Source organism: Gadus chalcogrammus, chromosome 18, assembly GCF_026213295.1.
Source record: "Gadus chalcogrammus isolate NIFS_2021 chromosome 18, NIFS_Gcha_1.0, whole genome shotgun sequence".
Taxonomy (NCBI): domain Eukaryota; kingdom Metazoa; phylum Chordata; class Actinopteri; order Gadiformes; family Gadidae; genus Gadus; species Gadus chalcogrammus.
The window spans coordinates 4752909-4773338 of record NC_079429.1 but is presented as its reverse complement, the minus strand read 5'-3'; the positions used below and the strand labels follow the sequence as shown (position 1 = coordinate 4773338).

The 20430-nt window shown below is 50.2% G+C and overlaps 1 protein-coding gene and 1 pseudogene across 1 annotated transcript; one reads left to right on the top strand and one right to left on the bottom strand.

Annotated features, from left to right (window-relative positions):
• The window catches only part of LOC130371751 (dedicator of cytokinesis protein 1-like), a 105287-nt pseudogene that overhangs the window by 8989 nt on the left and 75868 nt on the right, over positions 1-20430 (top strand).
• Positions 38-14115, bottom strand: LOC130371486 (inhibitory synaptic factor 2A-like). The gene is made up of 3 exons (XM_056577278.1): positions 12821-14115; positions 7359-7430; positions 38-221 (listed from the first exon to the last, which is right to left on the bottom strand). Exons 1-3 carry the CDS (start codon positions 14113-14115, stop codon positions 38-40), a joined length of 1551 nt encoding a protein of 516 aa, XP_056433253.1.

Genomic DNA, 20430 nt, shown 5'->3' with positions numbered 1-20430 from the left:
CGCGGTCTTCTTTTAACTCTTCTTCTGCATCCGGGGTTCAAAGGAACCAAAGTTTCCAGCGAGGGTGCTTCTTGGAGTCGGCTTTGGACTTGCGTTTGGGCGTGGAGGTGAAGGCCTCCTGGGGGTAAGGCAGCGGGGGGAATCCAGACTCCTCGGGGGGGCACAGCCTCTTCATTAGAGGCTGCAGCTTGTCCTCCTGCTGTTTGAAGTCCAGCTCCACACTGCAGGGGACGGAGGAGAGGGAGGGGGGGGAGGGAGACGGAGGAGGGGAGAGGAGGGACGGGGAGGGGGAGGGAGACGGGGGGAAGAGGGAGATGGGGGGAGAGATGGAGAGAGGTAGAGGGGGGGAGAGGGAGAGGGGAGTAGAAGGGGGTGGAGAGAGAGAGAGAGACAGTGAACATGAGAAGCAGACCTAGACAAAGCTATAACTTGGCAAATGTTAGTACTGCCGGATTGTAAAGAGTAAAACTGGGAATCCATTGAAAGACACGAGGCATGGAAACACATTTCTTTCAGCACGACACACCACATTATTGTTTTGTGTTCTACTGCAATATGGTACAACACCCCACTCCATCTCTCCAGTTCTTTATGCATACAAAGGTGGGAGTGCATTGAGCCTTCCCTGACTTAAGGTTCCCTCGGTCGCTCGCACAGTAGCAGAGTACATCCCGGATCTACTTTAGTGTCTCTGCTGCATCCACCTCCTCCTTCACTTCCCGGGGAAGAGAAGACCCTCAGCAGTTTTATCCTGGAGAATACTGGGTCACTGGGAGACAGGTGTGCAGAGAATACCCTCCGAGATGATCTCCGGCACAGAGTTTCTTTGTTAACCCCCACTGGGCCACAAAAATCAGCAAGACACAGAAAAAGAAACGTACACAACATGTCTGCTTTAAAACACGCTTCTCCGAGGGTGTGTTTAAGGAGTTTATCTGTGCGGGGCGTCCTCTACATGTTGTGTAATCCCGCGGGAACCCATTCTCCGACGGCTAGCTTCAGCTAAGTGAAACTCCGATTAGCGCCGCCATGCTAAGTGTTGCGCAGCGCTAATCTGCCAGAGCCTCCTCCCTCCCCCCTCTATCAGCGCCGCGAGCAGATGCCGCTCGCTTATCGGTGAGGGAGCCCGGATCCGGGTCAGAAAGTCCCAGCATGCCTTGTCTAGACTGACTCCCACTGCGGGGGCAGTGTTGTTAACAACACACAGTGTGTGTTGTTAACCACTGTAAGGGATTAGGGCCCCTTTGAGTTGGAAGCCCCGCCTCCTGTGATGTCACCGTAGTTGGCAGGTCTGTTGCTGAGTGGCGTTTATATATTTCACTCCCACTTTGTTGTATATTTTTTAGAGCTGTCAGTTAAACGCGTTATTAACGGCGTTAACGCAAACCAAATTTAACAGCGTTAAAAAACTTAGCGCGCGATTAACGCAATTATTTTATAAAAAAAAAAAAAAACTTTATTTTTTTCTTTGCCTCAAAACAAAGAAGCAGTAGCCTGACTGCTATGTTCAAATGACATTTGTTCAAAGCAGTCGTTTAATTGCACTATAGGCTCTTTTTTTGTATCGTCCTGTTTTGATCAGTATATGCCAATGTTGTTATCAATAAAAAATCATTTGCACAAGGCAAGCCGATGCAATTCACCATGTTGATAAGAGAATTAAAATGAGAAGAATTATGGGACAAAAAAATCAAGGGATATTTAGCATAGAAAAATAATTTGCGATTAATCGCGAGTTAACTATGACATTAATGCGATTAATCACGATAAAATATTTTAATCGCTTGACAGCTCTAATATTTTTCTATATTTGGGTTTAAAGAGCACCTGTTATGCTTTTTCGACTTTTATGACCTATAAACGTTGTTATAATAATTTCTAATCATGTTTGACCATACTAAAGTGTTAAATAATGAAGTACATGCATTTAGACGTATTCCCTGCTGACCGTCTGGGGTGGCTGTGCAGAGCCCTAAACACTCGGGATGCCGGTTGCCTTTCACTCGTTAACATTTCCGGGATTTATCTACGTTGAACAATCCAGATTTTCCATGTATGGTAATGCTGCGACATGCTCTTCCGGAAGGTAACCAATCACAACGGAGTGGGGTTGGCAGGAGGGGGGCGAGGGGGAGGAGATGGACGAAGCAGAGTGTTGACGGAGAATGCTGAAAGTGCCCAGATGAGTTTCCCGAAAATCTACATCATTTTTTGCGCTGTGATTCGTGTCAGGTTGCTCTATAGGAGTCATTAATAAGAAATTAAGACCTGAAAAGTAGTATAATAGGAGAACTTAAAGAAGTTTTTTATTATTTCGCTGGCGGACATCCTGATTAGTTTGCCCTTTAGTGCTGAAAACAAGGAGTGTGATTCGAGCACACTCGTCAAAAACGGGTGGGTTGCAACCGTAGAAGGACTTCATTGTGGACGGTGTCGCTATGCGTCTCAGGCCACTGGTCTGAAGCGCCCCATCTGCGCTTTAATTAAAAACAGCCGGCAATTTTGCAATCAAACTTTTAAAATGTGTATTATGTAAATCTAAGTGTGCACATTTGATTGGAGAAGAATAAAACTTCAATCAGGGCGCTAAAGACAGAGTCGACCTCAGAGTGCTGGATGCCGAACTCAACCGCTCAGCACTTTGCTCTTCCTGTACTTTGCACAGCGTGCAGAATGCTGCAGCTATTTGCAATTAATCAGGCAATGTGGTCCGTTCATTAGACCGGCACAAATGTTGTCCTATTTCTGAAAGGAATTTGCATGACTGTGCGTGTGTGTCTGTGTGGGCGTGTGTTTGTTGCTGTCCTGTTAATCTTACAATGTGTGTCTCCGCGAATGACAAAGTTTGTGAGTTCAAACTGCTTGTAAACATTAACAGCAAAACGTCTTCTTAGCACATCCCAAGAAAATCTGTGTTGGCATCTTCAAAGTTAAGAATTAATATCAGCACTTGCATTGAAAGGAGCGAATCTCTGAAAAGGTATAACCTTAAAAATAGATGACCTTACCTCGATCGATTTCTCTGAGCAAGGACATTTTTAAGTATGTGACAGCATGATTAGAGAAATAGTTAATGCCATCATGTACTCCCACTTTCACCACTTTCACATCTTCTCAGGGGTCGGTATGGTATCAGGTCTAGCCCCAGTGGCTTTGTTCACAAAAGGCTCAACTTTGAGGTTAAAGGTCATGTAGACATATGGCCCCCCTTAGCTCGCTGGACTTCAGAGCTTCCACACAAGGGAAGGGCTAATGTTCTCCCAAACCAGAGTTTGTACAACGAGAGAATATCACCAATGCTGCTCAGTCCCTAGTAACCTGCTCCTTTTATTGCAATTACCCCTTTTCCCTGACAAATACTACAGCGATAAAACAACCTTGTCATTCAATGCATCCTTACGAGGAAGTATTCGTAACCAGCTACACAATCGTATAATCTCCTCATCCAGATATGGTAGAGGTCTATAATAAAACACACTAGCACACCTGCCCTCCATCAGGTTGTTCACATGCGTTGGTTCGAAGCCACAGGCTACACGGCGTCGTTGCTTCTCTTACACCCCATGCTAGCCCCCTGAGCCTGTGTTTAAGGCACCGTTCTGCCTACGTTTGTCTCACTCGCATAAACAGACTGATTACTGTCACTCTTCACAATCCCTAAATACACACACTGTCACTCCAGCAGTCAGCAATTAGCAGGTGTACACATGCACAAGCTGTGTGCTATCTGTCACCCTGTCACCCCTAATGGTGAATGATGAATGACTTTAGGGGTTTGACAGAAAACTTCCCATAATGCATCGCTTGGCGTCCGTTTCAGAAGCGCATCACAAGCAGTTTGGCGCATGTTAGGCAGCCCATGGAACCGTGTGTGTGTGTCTGTGTCTGTGTTGTATCTGGAGTCTGTATCTGGTCTACTTTTACCTGGAGAGGTAATGTTAACGCTGTTGGCATTTTTCTACCCTTTCGCCTGGGACCCGAAAAGGGCAAGGAGTCTAGAGGCCGGAGTGGTGCCGGTACACAGCCTGTTCAGCACTTTAGGACTCTGTGACTCTTTAACTGGCCAATCCCACTGCTTTTCTCTGTCGTTCCCACCTACTGCTTCTCCTCCACTCCACCTGCCTCACGTTTTGGATCTCATAGTGAGAGCAAATCAAACTGTAACTTTTGAACCATGTACGGCACTTTGGCCAATGAAAACTGTGTTTAAATATGCCTTATAAATCCATTTTAGTTACTATAAGTCTGCAGAGGTGAGTGATCTCATCCTTAACCCGTTCATCGCTGTTTTCCAGTGCGATGGCTCTTGTTGCTTCATGTAACGCTGGGTGTTTTAGCACACCTCACCTTGTGATTCCCAACCGCACCGGGCCTGGCGGGAGAACAATGTGTTCTCTCAACAGGCCTCCTGGCAGTGTCTCTGTCAGGTCACAGCTTAACACTGTGCCCTTGAAACCTTTACTTTTTTTGCCCCTCATTTTAGCCTAGCCTGTTCAGTTTTACGTATACATTTGCAGGATCTTTTTTTCTGGTATAATCTGCTCATGCGGTTCTGAGGTTGTACGTCTATTGGGCATATTAAGCCCTCCCACCTCCCCCCTCCCCACCTCTTGTGTTCATTCGCCTGAAGGGGAGCCGTGAGTAGACCACCACGGATGGTTGGGCCTGGAATCTCTTAGACCGGTGGGGTTATTTAGGGACACACACTCATCCCTGGATGTGTGTGTGTGTGCTGCTGGAGACTTGATCCAGGAACTGTTGCCGTGTCCAAAGCACACACAGTCCAAATTTCCATTTTATGTGGCGCATCCCAGAAAAAAATGAAATCATATCATACTAACAGAGCAAAGGAGGCAGAGCGCGAGTGTGGCAGATTTTGTAAATGGGACAAGAGGATGCGTTAAAAGGGTTCTGAGTGCCGGTGGTCCGTAGCCATCTCCCTGTTTGCGCTTATCACACGCTTTTGCCGACCTGCAGTTGTTGTTGTGGCGTAGCAGTCGTTTAGTGTGTTGTGTTGCTACAACTGTACACAGGTCGAATTCGGACTCTGGCTAACTGCACGGAACCCTCAATGTCGATCCCACACTGCTAGCCCCCCGCCTGCACACAAACCCCGTTTCTGTTTGAGGTGTGTGGAATAACACGTGCGATTGGCCCTCCCCAAACACAGGCTGTGTCACCGCAGCAGGGGCTGGCTTCATGGAGATCCCTGTAATTAGATTGATATTTAATCTACCCTGCCCGGGTGAATGAGACGGCTATATCAGACTCTGTGTCCAATCGTCACGATTTAGCGCAGCAGGCGAGCGGTGACGGAGGGCCCGGTCAATGGGACTGGAATTCTGCCCCTTCTGTCGAGTGTAAAAAAAAATAAAAAATCCCCTGGCAGGCTGAAGGTGTCAAATGGGAGTCTGCCTTCGTGGGTTGAGGTTCTGTTTCCCCTCCATTTTAATCTGCAGCTGACAGCAGTTCAGTTCCAAGCCGCTTTTGAATCCCTTTTGCATTGCTATTTTCAGCGCTTTCCCCCCCGCTGTTTTATTCCTGCCTTGTGTTCACGTACGTCTTTTTTGAAACACTTGGTGTCGTGCCCGGGTGGGACTGTGAGATCTGCCCGGGACTACAGTATGTGGTGATAGACTCCCTTGTCGCTGATGGCTCACCCCAGAAAGCTCACCTTGGTTTTAGAGTAGTCGTTACACCGTGGGACACTGTGCACTCTACAAGCTACTAAACATGTCTCCTCTCGGCAACACAACACCGCCCTCAGTGGAGTCTGCCGCAGTATGTCAAGAGACTACTGAGCGTGACATCCTCACTCGAGGAAAGGAAATGGAAAATCAAAAACATGGTACTCGTAGACAACTCTGCTGTACTTTGGGTTTTTACCTATACCCTCTTTTGGGGCTGTGACTTGTGCTAACAGACTCTTGTCAGCTGTCTTGGGCTTTACACAGGCAGCGGTGTCGAGTCAGCTGCTCTACACAGCCAGGCCTTATTAACACTAGCCCAGCGAGTGACTGCATAAAAGCGCAATCTAGCTAGCTTAGAGCTCTGAAATACGCCCAATGCTGTCCTATAGAGGCCTTGGTCTCTGTCACTTTCTTAAGCTAGTCAGTCCTGCAAACTGTGGACAATTCCCAGGGAGATGGCATATCCTTTCCACTATGATAATAGGAGTAAAAAGCAGGCACATAATACATGTTCAGCAACTGATTGAACTTAGCTAAAAGATGTAGTCCCGGTCGCTTGTTCTTTAGAAACAGTCTTTGAGTACCATCTCTCTTTCAGGGCAACAGAAGTAACCCGACAGAACCTCCTTAGACCAGAGGGTTGTTTATCTCTGGTTGCATAATGCAATGTTATATAATGCAGCCTCAAAAGTCTTTCTGCCACCTCCTGAAAACAAACTCTCTTCATCCCCCCCCCCCCCCCCCCCCCCATTAGTCCCCAAAACGTTGTAAAAACACCCCTCTGAACAAGATGTGCTGCAGTGCGACTCTCAGACTAGGCTGCATCTCCATCCTGGTTCTACTGAATTGTATTTGGTATAAAAGACAAGTTCTTCCTCCCCTTCGCGCCACCCAAGGCCTCACGGGGACATCTGTGGATATGTAAAGCCCTGACACATTTCTGTCCGGGCCACTACTCCCACGATGGCTGTAGGAGCAAAGCAAATGGACCCCAGTATCATCCGTTTAGCTGTCAGCAGCTCATTGTAGTGATAGCCAGAGGCTTAACTAGTATTGTGAACAGTAAGCAGATTGTGCTATGGTTTCCCATTGGAGTGTGGGGTACAAAATGCCAACAGAGTGGTACAGCAGTGGAAACCATCTCTTTGATTTCCCCCTCCCTGGATCTTTTTCCTTTCTCTTGATTTCTCCCTTGTGCAAATTTGTCCACCGGCAAAGAGTCAATCCGGGGTCGTGCATTGTTGGGTTTGAGAATCATCACTAGAGAATCAGACCCCTACGATGCCCCGTCACGTGCTGGAAACACTGTCCCCTGAACTGACCCCGACTTTACTCTCTCTCTCTATCTCCCCCACTCTCTATCTCCCTCTCTCCCTTTGTACTGGCTGACCCTCTAAGGTTGATGCAGTGCTAAATTGCCTCATTCCAGTGATTTTACGTTTGGTTGCACCGCTGTTCCCTGCAGCAGCATAGTGGCGTCATACTACAAGTGTTAGGCGGGTCAGATCCATCTCTCTCTCGGCCCCCAGAGAGGGCTCATGCTGATAGACGTCTCCCTCTCCCTGTATGTTTTCTAACAGGTTACACGCACACCACTCAGCCTTGAAGGAAACAGTAGTCGACAACATTTTATTCATCATCTTAAAGGAAAAGACTCGGGCCACTAACCTGTAAATAATGCATGCGCTGTTGCGACACGTGTCGCAGTTTGCTGTGTCCTGTCCCGTTCGATAAGAGAGGCTGTGGAGGAGATAAGAGTCATGAATGAGTAATTACCATGCATTTGATGCCCATTATATCCCCTCAACCCCTGCCACCATCGCCCCTCATCACAGGCCTTATCCACGTAGCAGCCATGGGTCTGGGCAGCTAACTGTTCCATCGCTCAGTTCCCCACCCAGCTAGCGTTCAGAGCAAGGATGGTTGATGGTTGATGGGTAGTAAAGGCCGATTCCCTGGTTGCTGGGCAGCCCTGCGTCTGCAGACCTTCAGAGTGGACTCTCAGAGTGGACCTTCAGAGTGGACCTTGCCTGAATGTAGGGAACTTCTGACAGCTATTGGCTATGGTTAACTAGTACAACGCGGGTAGTACAAGAGAGAGGAGGAATGCCTAATCAAGTGACACACTCTGAAGTCCCTGTTGTTGTGCTACCCGCTGAAGTCCTTACTCACAAATATATAAGTGAATACTCACTCGGTGCCCCAGATATCATTTTCACTGTTGGAGTTATGACTGCCAGAAAAAGAATTGGCTGAGAGAGTCCCAGCATATAGATTCATACACCAGATGGACTGCCAACGCGGCTACATCCGTTCTAATTAGAATTGAGCTGAACCGTTTATCGTGTTGTTGCTTCTCTCCACACAGGAGCGCTTGTCAGTATTACCGCTCGGTTCATATTTCATGACCTTGAAACAAGACGGACTGTTTAATGAGACTCTGCCGGAGTTAATGTGCTTTTCGTCCAGCCCCACGAGAAGATTGGCTGTTGCTGCTTAACGACAGCCGTTGTGAGAAACGGCGTTAGATTGTTATTGACATCGTTCTAAATGGGTCTTTTATTTTATTACAGCCTTTATTCTCGGCTGTCCACGGAATATGTGTGTTGTTATGACCCCTTCTACGCCAGGGACCACTTAAGGCGTGGAGATGCCCATAAAGGGAAACTATTTGGTTACATGCGCCAACGGCTGCCTCGATTGGATTAGCCTGTGGTTTTGTCACGATAGATCACCAGTAATTACCTTGAACATACGGTGGGCTCCCATCACTGAACACACGGAGAAGAAATCAATGCTGCGCTAGTTGGCTTTTATAGTCCTGACCCCCGTTTAGGGCTCTCTTCTCTTAGCCGACGCACCGAGGTGATGCCTGTAAAAGCAGGCAATCACCGGCTGGTAACATTCCGCCGAAACACGCGTTGTGTATCGAAACTGCCGTCCCAAAATTGCGCGTATTTAAAAAGCCCAGACTTGAGTGCACCGCTTTCCCTCAAAATCAGGCCTACTCAACGACGGCGTTACAGAGTCTGAACACGGTGTATCGTTCAGACGAGCCGAGGTTGACCTTCAGCAAACAGCCTCCAGTCCCGCCCACAGCAGCGTTGGCTTAAGTGTATAGAGTCGTTGTTCGACGCCTTCCTTTGTTCCCCCCTCTGTATCCAATTTCCCGGAGGACCTTGCGAACCCGCTACGTCTCTCAGGTTCAGGGAGTTTTAATAAGTGTTTTTTTTTCGCAGTAGCTAGTCTACACAGTGCCGACTTTAAAAACTCTTGAACAGACTCTCTTTTAGAGTTGATGTCTCTGGCCGTGACGCATGCCATGCGCCTCTGCACCTCAACGCTTCCTGAGGTGAAGGACGAGGGGCGCGGGGCGATGCGGACTGGGGACAGGGCTCTGTGTGGTTAATGGGTCTGCTGGGGCCCAGTGGAGCCCCGTACAGGGTACCACGTGGGATGTGTTGAAGCAGAGGGCAAGGTCATCCCCACTCGCACGCGTTCACGCCCAGATGGGCGGATCAATAGTCTCTGATGGTCTGGTTCACCTTCGCGATCGCTCGCTCTCTCGCTTCTGTCTCACTCTCTAATGTGCTGTCTCTCTCTCTTGCAATCACGCTCTCTTTATGTCTCACTCTCCTATTCTCTCTATCTCTCTCGCTCTCGGTCTCGCGCTCGCTGTCTCTCTCTCTCTCTCTCTCTCATCTCATTTGGGACGTTAGCAATTTAGCAATATCTTCTCATGTCCCCCGCCTGCTACAAAGGTCACCCCCCTCTCCCTCCTGCTACAAGGTGAGCCCCATAGGTCAGCTCCCCTCCCACCTGCTACAAGGTGAGCCCCCCATAGATAATCTCCCCTCCCACCTGCTACAAGGTGAGCTCTCTTATAGGTCAGCTCCAGGTGGGGCTCTAAAGACACCGTCACATGCACCTGCGTACTCACTCACGCATCAGAATAGAAAAACCGACATGTGTATTTCTATATTTATATGTATGAGGGCGGACCCTGTGACTGTGCTTAATGGGGGCCGGCGGCCGACATCGGCTGATGACACAGCGAAAGTGTTCCCCTGCGGCCCTTTGTCTGAGAGCGTGCCCAGCGGCCCCAGAGGCTGCGGCTGCCTCGCTACGCAAATAATGACCTCCACGCAGCGGCGGGGGGGGAGGGAGGCAGGCAGAGGGGAGGGAGGCAGGAGATGGAGGGTGTGTACGTGTTTGTGTGAGTGGTGGCTCACGATTTTCTCTCTAGATCTTCATCGTGTGTGTGTGTGTGTGTGTGTGTGTGTGTGTGTGTGTGTGTGTGTGTGTGTGTGTGTGTGTGTGTGTGTGTGTGTGTGTGTGTGTGTGTGTGTGTGTGTGTGTGTGTGTGTGTGGATTCAGGATGGAGCCTTGCCCAGGCCCCAAGGGGTTCCGTAAGGAGACAACGTCTTTCCTCAGATCCCGTTCATGTCCTCTAACCTCCTCTGTCCTCTGGCAGACTGCCTGGCCCTGATTACCTCACATGGAAATAGTAGGGTGGCTCTGTAATTATACAATAAGCTAATAGCCATACCAAGAGCTCTCGCTCTCTCTCGCTCTCTCGCTCTCTCTCTTTGTCTCTGTGTTCATGTTCTCTGCTTCTCTCCTGCACTACACCATCTTGCTGACGGAGGAAGAGAAGCTTCCAGATGTATCTCCTAATGAAGCACCTCTGATTATGGCCTTGTGATGCGAATCTTCCTCCATCGTTAATACCTGTCATCCTATCCTTATGTGAAGTACATTTATGTGATGACAGGATGTTAAAGCTACGCTAGGCAATTTATCCAAGAAGCATATTTTGTCAATGCGCTAAAATTCTCTTTGCAACCCAGACAGCATTCGATAAATCAAAATATCTGACATAAAAAGGAAGAAATTCAGTATCTATGGCTGCAGCAAGCCCCTCTATAAATCCCTCCAATTATTGCATTCAGCCTGAATTAAATGATCGGGTGGCGCACCTGTCAGTCTGATACATTATAATGGTACCTTGAGTCTTGCTCAAAGCTAGCCGGACCTAGTGCTGGGGTTTGCCTTGAAGGGCCGACTGAAGGGTGGGGTGGGATTTTTTCGGATGAATACTTAAAAAATCACTCTGACTAGTTTCTCAGAGTTGCGTACCCTAGCTGTAATACCGACCAACCCTAGCCCCTAGCCAACGTGTAGGCCCCCATGGTAGCTGAACCCTGGCTCTAGCTCACATTCTGTGACGTTGAGTGTACACACAGCGTGCCAGCCCCTGTTCGCTAACAAGAGAAATGGATGTCATGAGGCAGGAGCAGTGACGCAACAGATGTAATCCCCCGCCGCCCGCGGGCTCCGCTATTTGTCAGTCCGGTGACGTTTGAGCGAGGGTCGAGGAACGGTAATGTAGTGTGACAGAGGCGACAATAGAATTCCTCCCTACCTCCCTGACTGAAGAAATGTATAAATATGAGCATTAGTGTTCTGAACCTCCTGGAAATGGAAAGGCACCATTGAACTGAGGTGGATTACAAGAGGCTTATATAATGCTCAGGGACTTTTAGAAGGGTTAGACGTGTAAGGTGGTGATGTGTCTCGAGTGATGGACCACAGATACCTTTAATGGGCTTCTACTTACGACATCCAGGTCATCAAGGTGTGCAGTAAGCATTAGGAAACGTGTTGGGTTTGGACATCTGTTCTCCCTGTTTTACGAGCCTCTGTCGTTCCAAGACTGAGATAGTTTGCTGACTTACTTTCTGAAATGATGCTGACAAGACTTTGGGGCGGTGTGTAGTGGATTCAGCCCTGTGTGAAGTGTGAGGGTTCTTTGTTTTCAGATCCTGTTGTCCATCACTTTAAGTGTTCCCCTTTAATCGCTCTAATCCTCTTCATCGTTCATTCCTGCCACATTGCTCGTGATTCTTCTGCCTCCCTCCTCCTCTTCTCCTTCCTCTCCTGTCCTCCTCCCATTCGATTAGAGTAATCAGCCAGTCCCCAGGTATAAAAGTGACCACCTAGGCAGATAGAGAGCCTCTACACTAGAAGAGGATCATGTTATAAATTGTACCGTTCTCTTTTTCCCCAAACCCGTGAGCCAAACACTTATATTCACCACTGGATCCCGACATTTTGTGCCAGCTTGGTATACCTTGGATAATGGCTGGACAAGAGTGTGTGTGTACGTGTGTTTGTGTTTGTGTCTTTTTGTGTCTGTGTTTGTGTGTCCGCATTGTTTGAGGCACACAGATGAAGTTTGGGAGGATCACTCAACAAATTGGCTATTTGGTTTGCCTCCGCCTTTGTAATGACAAATCTCTATTCCTGCCCGCTACGTGCTTCTTTCCCTAGTCTCTTTTCATAAACTCAATTTCTATCAGCAAGCAAATCGCTTTCACAAAGTTGTTACATGGTCTCCACAAATCTACATTGTATTGCTCCCACGCAGGAGTCCAAGGCGTTCTAACCAAAGGAGCTGCGACTCAGACTATTCCAGTCTTCTTTCAAATCGCTACAGTTGTTTCCTGAGCAGTTCTCTCTAAACGTTTTGATAACACATTTAATTCAGACAAACAAGAAAATGAAGGTCAAATAAATGAATATTTGAGTAGTTAGTTTAATGCGTTGAGTGATACAGAGTCCACAATGGATCGTGGTCTTTTTGAAACGCCGGCAGCATAGATGCGAAACGGAGCGATTATCTTGTCCTCGTCCATCTCTACAGGAAATCTGTTTGCTAATTTGTGCTACTCTAAATCGGAACTATTTTATGTACGCCATTAGCTACCCTTGGAACGAGCTCACTCTCCTCAAACCACGACTGTATTCATAATTGATGCTTCTTGCACTTAGTGAGCACTCGTTATCAGGTAAATATCACGAAGGGAACTGCAGACCAGGAGAAAAATAAGGAAAAATCACCCTCATTTCGCTTTAAAGTCACTTGCATTTCAGTTCAAAGACACTTGCTTTTCACTTTGAAGTCACTTGCATTTCATTTTAAAGTAAACTTGCATTTCAGTTCAGACACTTGCATTTCACTTTAAAGTCACTTGCTTTCCACTTTAAAGTCACTTGCATTTCACTTTAAAGTAAACTTGGATTTCACCTTAAAGTCACTTGGATTTTTTCCAAAGCAGAAGACTCACCCTTCTCTGTGGGCCTCGCCCTTCTCCAGCTCCTGGATGACCCCCAGCAGCACCTTGATGGTCTCCTGACTGGAGCTGATCATGTTCTCCATGACCTGCAGCTGTGCTTTAACATCCCCGTCTTTAGTCACTGGCACTATCTGCTTACACGCCTCCGGCGACCCCGGACCCAGCGCCATCGCTCCCCCGGGCCCCCCCGCGCCGCACGGGGACAGGAGAGGCGGGCCCTCCGTGGCCCGTAGAGGCGGAGAGGGCGGCGGCTGCCTCGAGCACCCGGCCCCGGCCCCGGCTCGGGGCAGCGTCTGAGACTGCAGGCCGTTGAGCTGCAGGCCCTTCTTCCTCCTCACGGAGGGGCTGTCCAGACACTCCACCTGCGTGAGGGAGTTCCAGGTGAGGGGGCCCGTGACCCTGGACACCCTGTCCGGCAGGGTGCGGGCCGAGCCCTCCTCCACGTTCAGCAGCTGCCTCTTGGCCCCGCAGCCCGCCCCGTCCTCCCGCCGCTGCGGCCGGGGCCTGGGGTTCCCGGACGGGGGGACGCTGCAGAGCTGGTAGTCCCCGCCGCCGCCGCCGCCCCCTGGTGGCGCGTCCGGGAGGGCGCTGACCTCCGCAGGGCAGCTCAGCAGCAGCGCGTCGGAGCACAGGCCCGCCGGCGCCCTGTGCTGCTCCACCGTGGCCACGCACTCGTTGGTGTGGAGCAGGGCCCGCGTCCGACGGACCCCGCCCCGGCCGCACGCCGCCGCCGCCGCCTCCTCCTCCTCCTCCTCCTCGTCCAGCCCCCGTCCGGCGAGCGCCCGCGGCGGCTGCGGTGGCGCCCGTGGCGGCGGCACCACCTCCACCACCACGAAGCCGTTGTCGCGGGCTGTGTACGTCTCCACCGCCGCCGCGTGCTTGAAGGTGTGGCCCTTCTTGCGCTCGAAGGGGAAGGTCTGGTAGCGCTTGCGCAGGTCGGGCGAGGTCTGCACGCCCGTGCTGCGCGTGACGTTGGGGATGGAGCGGCGCGCCGGCACGGTCATGTACTTGCGGTGCGCCACTTTGTAGGACGAGGACTTGGCGGGCCGGCCCCCGGCCTGCAGGGCGGCGGCCTCGCGCTGTTGCTCGTTCTGCGCCTCGCAGATGTCCTTGAAGCGCACCTGCAGCGCCTTGTTCCGCTTCCGCACCGACTGCTGCTGCTGCTGGCCGGCGTCCAGTGGGTACTTCACCTCCAGGGCCAGCGAGGGGCCCGCTGAGGGGCCCGCCTCCGACTCGGACTCTGAGTGGTTGGTGAGCGCGTACTTGCCAGCCTCCTTGCTCACCATGGTTCCTGAGAGGGAAGGGATTGGGAGTGAAGGGGGAGAGGGAAAGGGGAGTGGGAGAGAGAAGGATAGAAAGAGAGGGAGGCGGAGAGAGGGGGGGGGGGATTGAGGGAGGGGTGGGAGAGGAAGGGAAGGAGGAAAGGAGGAGAGAAAGCGCAGGAGGGCGAGAGATGGAGAGGGGAGGGTGGAGAGAGGGAGAGAGGTAGGTAGGAAGGGAGGGAGGGGGGGGACGGAGAGAGAGAGAGTTTTTTAATCGCTATGAACGACTGAGACAAAAGACTGCTCTGATGCCCCCTGCGGAGAACTTGAAGTGAAAAGGGGAAGAACGTCTTGTGTAATGGATGTAATTTACCAGAGCTATTGTTGGATACCAGCTATTATTAGCTGTGTATCACTCGTCAAAAATAATTAAACAAACAAATACGGTTATTAAAAAGTCTGAAATATGACCAAGGCACGATCACCACTTTAGGGCTACCAGAGGTTTTAATAAGACCTACACTGCAGGGCTTCTAGGTCTTAAGGCCTACCCTGCAGGACTACCAGGGGTATTAAAGCAGCCTACACCACACTGCTACAAGGTGTTCTGCAAGGCCTACACTGCAGGGCTTCCAGGGGTTTTAGCATGGCCTACAAAAACTAATCTGTGCGGATTTCCATGAAGCTCCTCTAATCTCTCTCTGGCTCTGGCTCGCTCTCTCTCTCCGTCTGTGTAACCAATGACACCAATTTAGTCATGTTATTATTGGCAGTAAAAGCGCCTTACAGTCAGTGCTATTTGTGTGCAACCTCCCTTTATTTGTGATAAACGTTTCTGTTCAGTTGCTATCCTTATATGCACACGCACCCACTGAAACGCACGGACGCATACATGCACACGCACAGACACACAAACAGGCAGAGGCCACGGTGGAACACAACAGAGTCCAGGTCTTACTTCCCTTCTTCTTTTTTCTGCAGTAAGAGAAGCTCATTCATCCTCCAGTCCATACTGGTGCCCCGTGCACCTTCCACTCTCTATTTAACACGAGGATCAGCACATGAAGTACATACAGGGCTCCCCTCCCCGCCCTAACACTTCAACACAGGCTGTAGATACTGGCTGCAAGCCATCCCCGTCGCATTGAGAATCTCTTCCGCCATCCCTCATGCGTCCCCTGCCTGCCCAGGTAGAGAGGCCTGCTGCCTGTGATAGCTGCTCCCCCAGCGACTGCATGCTAATTTTCAATGAGCCAGCGGTCCAGACCGGCGTGGAGATGCTGGATATGATATCGTCCTTATCACTCTCAGTGTGCTTGCACCGTCTGCTGACTGTCTGCAGAAAGTATCTCCCTTCCGCTACACCCGCACCTCTGGTTTCACCTGCATGCGATCACACACACGCACACGGACACAGATACGCATGCACCCCAACACACACGCACACTCCTCTCCGCCCCAATTTAATCACGAACCACACCTGCTGTTTGTTGTTCGATCAAAGAACAATCTGATATGAGATCCTTGTATACTAATGGCGAAAGAGTGATATACCAGGGGAGGAAGAGCGAATATATTAGGAGAGGAAGAGAGACTATACTAGGGGAGGAAGAGTGGCTATACTAGTGGAGGAAGAGTGGCTATACTAGTGGAGGAAGAGTGGCTATGCTAGTGGAGGAAGAGTGGCTATACGAGTGGAGGAAGAATTAATATATGAGGGGAGAAGATTGAATATATAATTGGAGCAATAGTGCATTTACTATTTTAGGAATAGTGAATAAACTAGTGGAGGAATAGTGAATATGTGATTAGAGGCATAGTGCTGCGATGCTTCCTCTGATAAAGGGGTGCCCTGGGGGGTGCCATCACCTCTGTCTAATCTGTGGACGTTATTAACAGCGGCCCCGGATCTCTTCCCTGCCAACCGGCTCCTACGTACGGAGCTGTGTGCAGACTAGCCCACTTCACATGCACCTGGGCCGGCATCTGTGCTGCGGCTCCTCAGCTGCTGGGCGAGGTTCAAGGCCTAGGGGCCGCGGGGAGACGCTATATTAAAGCCTCTTCAAATCCCTGCGGTGCCCAGCGATGGTTTGGACGCAGACTCGAACACAGCGGGAGGCTAGCATCGCTGCTCCGAGAGGCGGGCCCGCCTGCTGAAACATGGGCTGCTGCTGCACTTTAATGTTCCGCACAACAACATAACACAAACGCCATTAGTCCTTGGCTGTTGTTTTTTAATGTTGGTACAAAGGAGGAGGAAGGCTGCATAATTAATGAAGAGCACAGCACAAGTCCGTGGGCAGCACGCTACGGTCCACACACAAGCACGTTTAAGTCGTTGGTGTTGCCGTCGTAGTGTGTGCAGAACATGCTACACAGCGCGCCGCTGTAAGATCTTCGGCGGGAGGGGGACTTAGGAGCAGAGTGTGTTTAATGATTAGAGGGTGACCCTTCCTCAGCCTCTAATGACTTGGTAGTTAAAGATTTAGGGGCTTATAATGTGAGCACATCACAGGGGCAAGCGTTTAATCACATTAGTGAAGGGACTCGTATGCTTTGTGACCCCTCCCAAAGAAGACAAACACATAAATGTGTGGCAACTTTACGAATAGAATAAGAAGTATTGCCCATGAAGTCTTCGAGACTCGTTCAGATTTCACAGAGACTGCATTGCCTTCCCCTTTACCCCCCCCACACCCCTTTTACACACTTATTGTATGTTGTACGTCTATGCACACAGAAATAGTACTGAGCATTGTGTAGCATCTTACCCTAGCTATCTTTGTCGTATACAGGCAATTGTTATTCCTTGGCACTGGGCCCTGAACATCGTTACTATACCGACAGAGATATATTGTTGTAGCTCTTTCTTCTAACAAATGTACTTATTGTAGGTCACTTTGGATAAAAGCTTCGGCTAAATTTGAAAATGTAAATGTCTTGCTGCCGGGAGTGAGCTAGGCTCTGCTATCGCCTCCCAAGGCAGAAGACATGTGTTGGCCTCTCCACTTTGATCCCTCCACTCCCCTTGCGGCCATCACACCCATCCAAAATTAATCCCCTTGCCTGCCTTCCCCACTCTCCCAAATGAGGCCGGTGTTGACGGTGAGAGGTCTCGCTGAGTGTAATCAGCATCAATTAAACATCGGCTCCCATCACGCCGAGCACAGGATGTTCCCTTCCCCGAGGCGAGGCGGCGGCGGCCCTCCTGACACCAGGAGGAGGCCTCCTGCTTTGAGTTTAGCGCAGAACCCATGACATGCAGGATGTGAACACCGTGCAGCATCACTGCATCGCATCGGGCCGAGTGGAGAGGCTGAGCTGAGGACTGGGCCGTACGTGTCCTCGCGTGTGACACTGCAAGGTGTATCCGTTCCCTTCCGCACCACAGATGTCATTTTTCGCCAAACGTCATCCCTAAAACACCCAGGGGGCACCCGTTGCGTAACCACCCACGGTGACTCATCACACCGGGACGGAACGCCCAGCCCGTGCCCGCCCTTGCCCTGTTTATAGGGGAGGTGGGGGGACTCAGTCAAGGGAACTGACCCACAAAACCGGAGAAAACGGCCAAAAACAACAGAAAGAATAAACTGTGCGTCACGCCATGATGTGATGACACCGTGGGCGGCCATGGTTTGCCCACATGCACCGCCACACGTTCTGCCCGTGTTAAGGGCCTGAGTCTGGGAATAGGGCGGGCACAAAACACGTCCAGCCGTGGTTCTCTGCCTCACTCGCGGACAGGCCTTTCTGCCCGCTGCGGGCAGAAAGGCCTGCGTCTGGGGCTTGGGCCAGGCCAAACGCCGGTCCTGTCCGCAAAACCACAAAATAACCACTCAGACAAGAGTCAATCCCAGCCCCGCTACGTGGGTGACCGGAGAGGTTGCTGACCGCCACAGATGCCCACGCCCTCGCGGAGAGTTCCGCTGACGAATCGCCTGCTCTTCACCGAGGGCAGAGGACGGTGATGTCCTGACGCAGTTCACTATGGCCTCATTTGCATGAGTGCGTGAGGACTCTACTCGTGACGAGAGCACTCGTCACCGACCCTCCGAACAAGTGGACTGCTACTCGGTTTATCGTGTCTCGGTTCAAACCCAAGGTGTCGCGGTAGAGTCGGCTCATGTCGCCTGATTCAACCTCAGTCTGTTTGCGATGGAGACAGAGGAAGTTCAGTGTTCCTTGTTTAGTGCTGAGTTCAGGCTGTGGTGACTACCCCCTCCACTCTGCCACAGAGACGTCTATTAATAGGTCAATGAAAAACATCACGATTCAACGCCGTGGATATTCCGTAGACGTATCTGATCCCGCCGGTACCAAAGCTCGGCAGCCTCTGTGTGAACTTTTAAATGAGCAACTTTTTGCTAAAGTAATAACACATTTCAAAGTACCACTGGGAATCGTGCATCTTGGAAAGGCTTAATTTGAGTACTCCATGTCAGTCCCCCGTTTTGTTTCGTTGAAAGAACTATGACATTTGAATGCTCACCATGAAATGTGTACGTCAAATCGGAGGTGGGCTGGATCAGAAAGCAAATTCATCAGAGATGTGTTGCGCTTTGAACACTGATGGTGAGAGGAAATGTGCTTGTTTATGTCAGCAGCAGAGCAGAATCGGCCTGAAGATTCCACTTCCAGTGTGAACTGCCCTACTCAAACTCTGTTCTAATCCGGATGCATCTACTCTACTTACATCTTATTCCACACTCTCACACACTACTACTCCCTCAAATGCCCCTGCCGGCCATAATCACACACGGCTCGTCTTGAAAAATACCCTAAATCGTCTGTTACGAGCACGTAAAGCAGAGTCCTTAAGAGTGTGTCCGGGCAGAACATTATCTTTTGTAATTAATGTACAGCACCATCGGTCTGTCGTCACCAAAGAGCCACGGTGAACCACACAGGCTGGCTCATTAAGCACCAGGTAGGGTTCAGGGAACTCGCTGGAGGGCGCGCACCCAAAACCTCCTGCCTCCGAGTCGAACTCATTATAAAACGTGATGACTTGCAGATTTGGCTCCGAATAGAAGTTTCTCGTGCGACTTAAGATTACGAATATCGATTAGCATTTCTTAGTGTGCTTGACTGAAGCACCGCTAGGCAGCAGGTCTCACCCAGGATGTCAAGTCAGGATCCATCCATTTGTTTGATAGTTTTTTCGCGTCATCTATATTCCACTTTGCATTATTGACACGAAATCACCAACCTTGGTCAACATTGCTTAAACAGTGCATGGGAATGGTAAATTGACTGCATTTATATAGCGCTTTACAATATTGCCTCACATTCACCATTACGTGCACCAAAGGCTGTGTAAACCATGCAAGGCGACAGCCAAGCCCGCTCGTCTGGAGCAGTTGGATTGAGGCGACTGGCTCAGGGACACCTCAACACTCAGCTAGGAGGAGCCGGGATCGAACTAGCGACCTGACATTTACCAGCCAACCCCGTTTTATCTCCTGAGCCACATGCCGCCCAAAAGAAGGAACACATATTTGTTGTTTTATAAAAATGGTGCAAAACAGTGTTTTGAACATCGTGCCTTACATTATGGACGTTTTCAGTCTGTTAACATGACACTGCAGTCGTCAGTTTAATGTCACTAATGTCCTCCAGGGAGCAGAGAGAGAGGGGTTTTGACCCAGGCACCGCGGGCATCACCCAGGCACCGGAGTGCTGTCGTCAGGATCCACAGGGTCACTCCTTCTCTTACTCACATTTTCTCTCTGAGCTGTAATCTCTGTCTCTGTCCGTCTGTCTCTCTATCGTTCTGTCTCTCTCGCTCTCTCTCTCTCTCTCTCTCTCCCTCTCTCGCTCTCTCATATGTTCTCTCTCACTCCACGCTTTCTTCTAGGCCACTTAAGTAGGCTGTGATTTCAAGAGGCGATGTGTAACTGGAGAAACCTCCTGCTACTGCGATTCCTCACAACTCAGACTGATCCCCCCGGCAGAACGCTCGCGCCACACATCCACGCACAAACACAGACGCACACACACGCCTTAACACCCACACGCTCAAATAAACAGTCCCGTGTCTGGTGGGAGGGAAGCGTGGAGAAAAGTGGCAGATTAGATGAAAGACTAAATATACTGCCTCCTTGGCTGCTCTTAGGAAAGCAAGAACGGAACAGAGGCAAGGTCATCTCTGAGGCCTGTGAAGTAAAGTAGATGTTTGGGTTGTGTAGGTGTGTGTGTGTGTGTGTGTGTGTGCGCACCCCCATTCAGTTTGGCAAGACATTAAAAACGCACTACAGAGTACGACCTATGGAGAGGAATAGTTTCAGCTCGGTGAGCGGGATGATACGACAGCTTCTGGGGAAAGTTTGCGTTTGA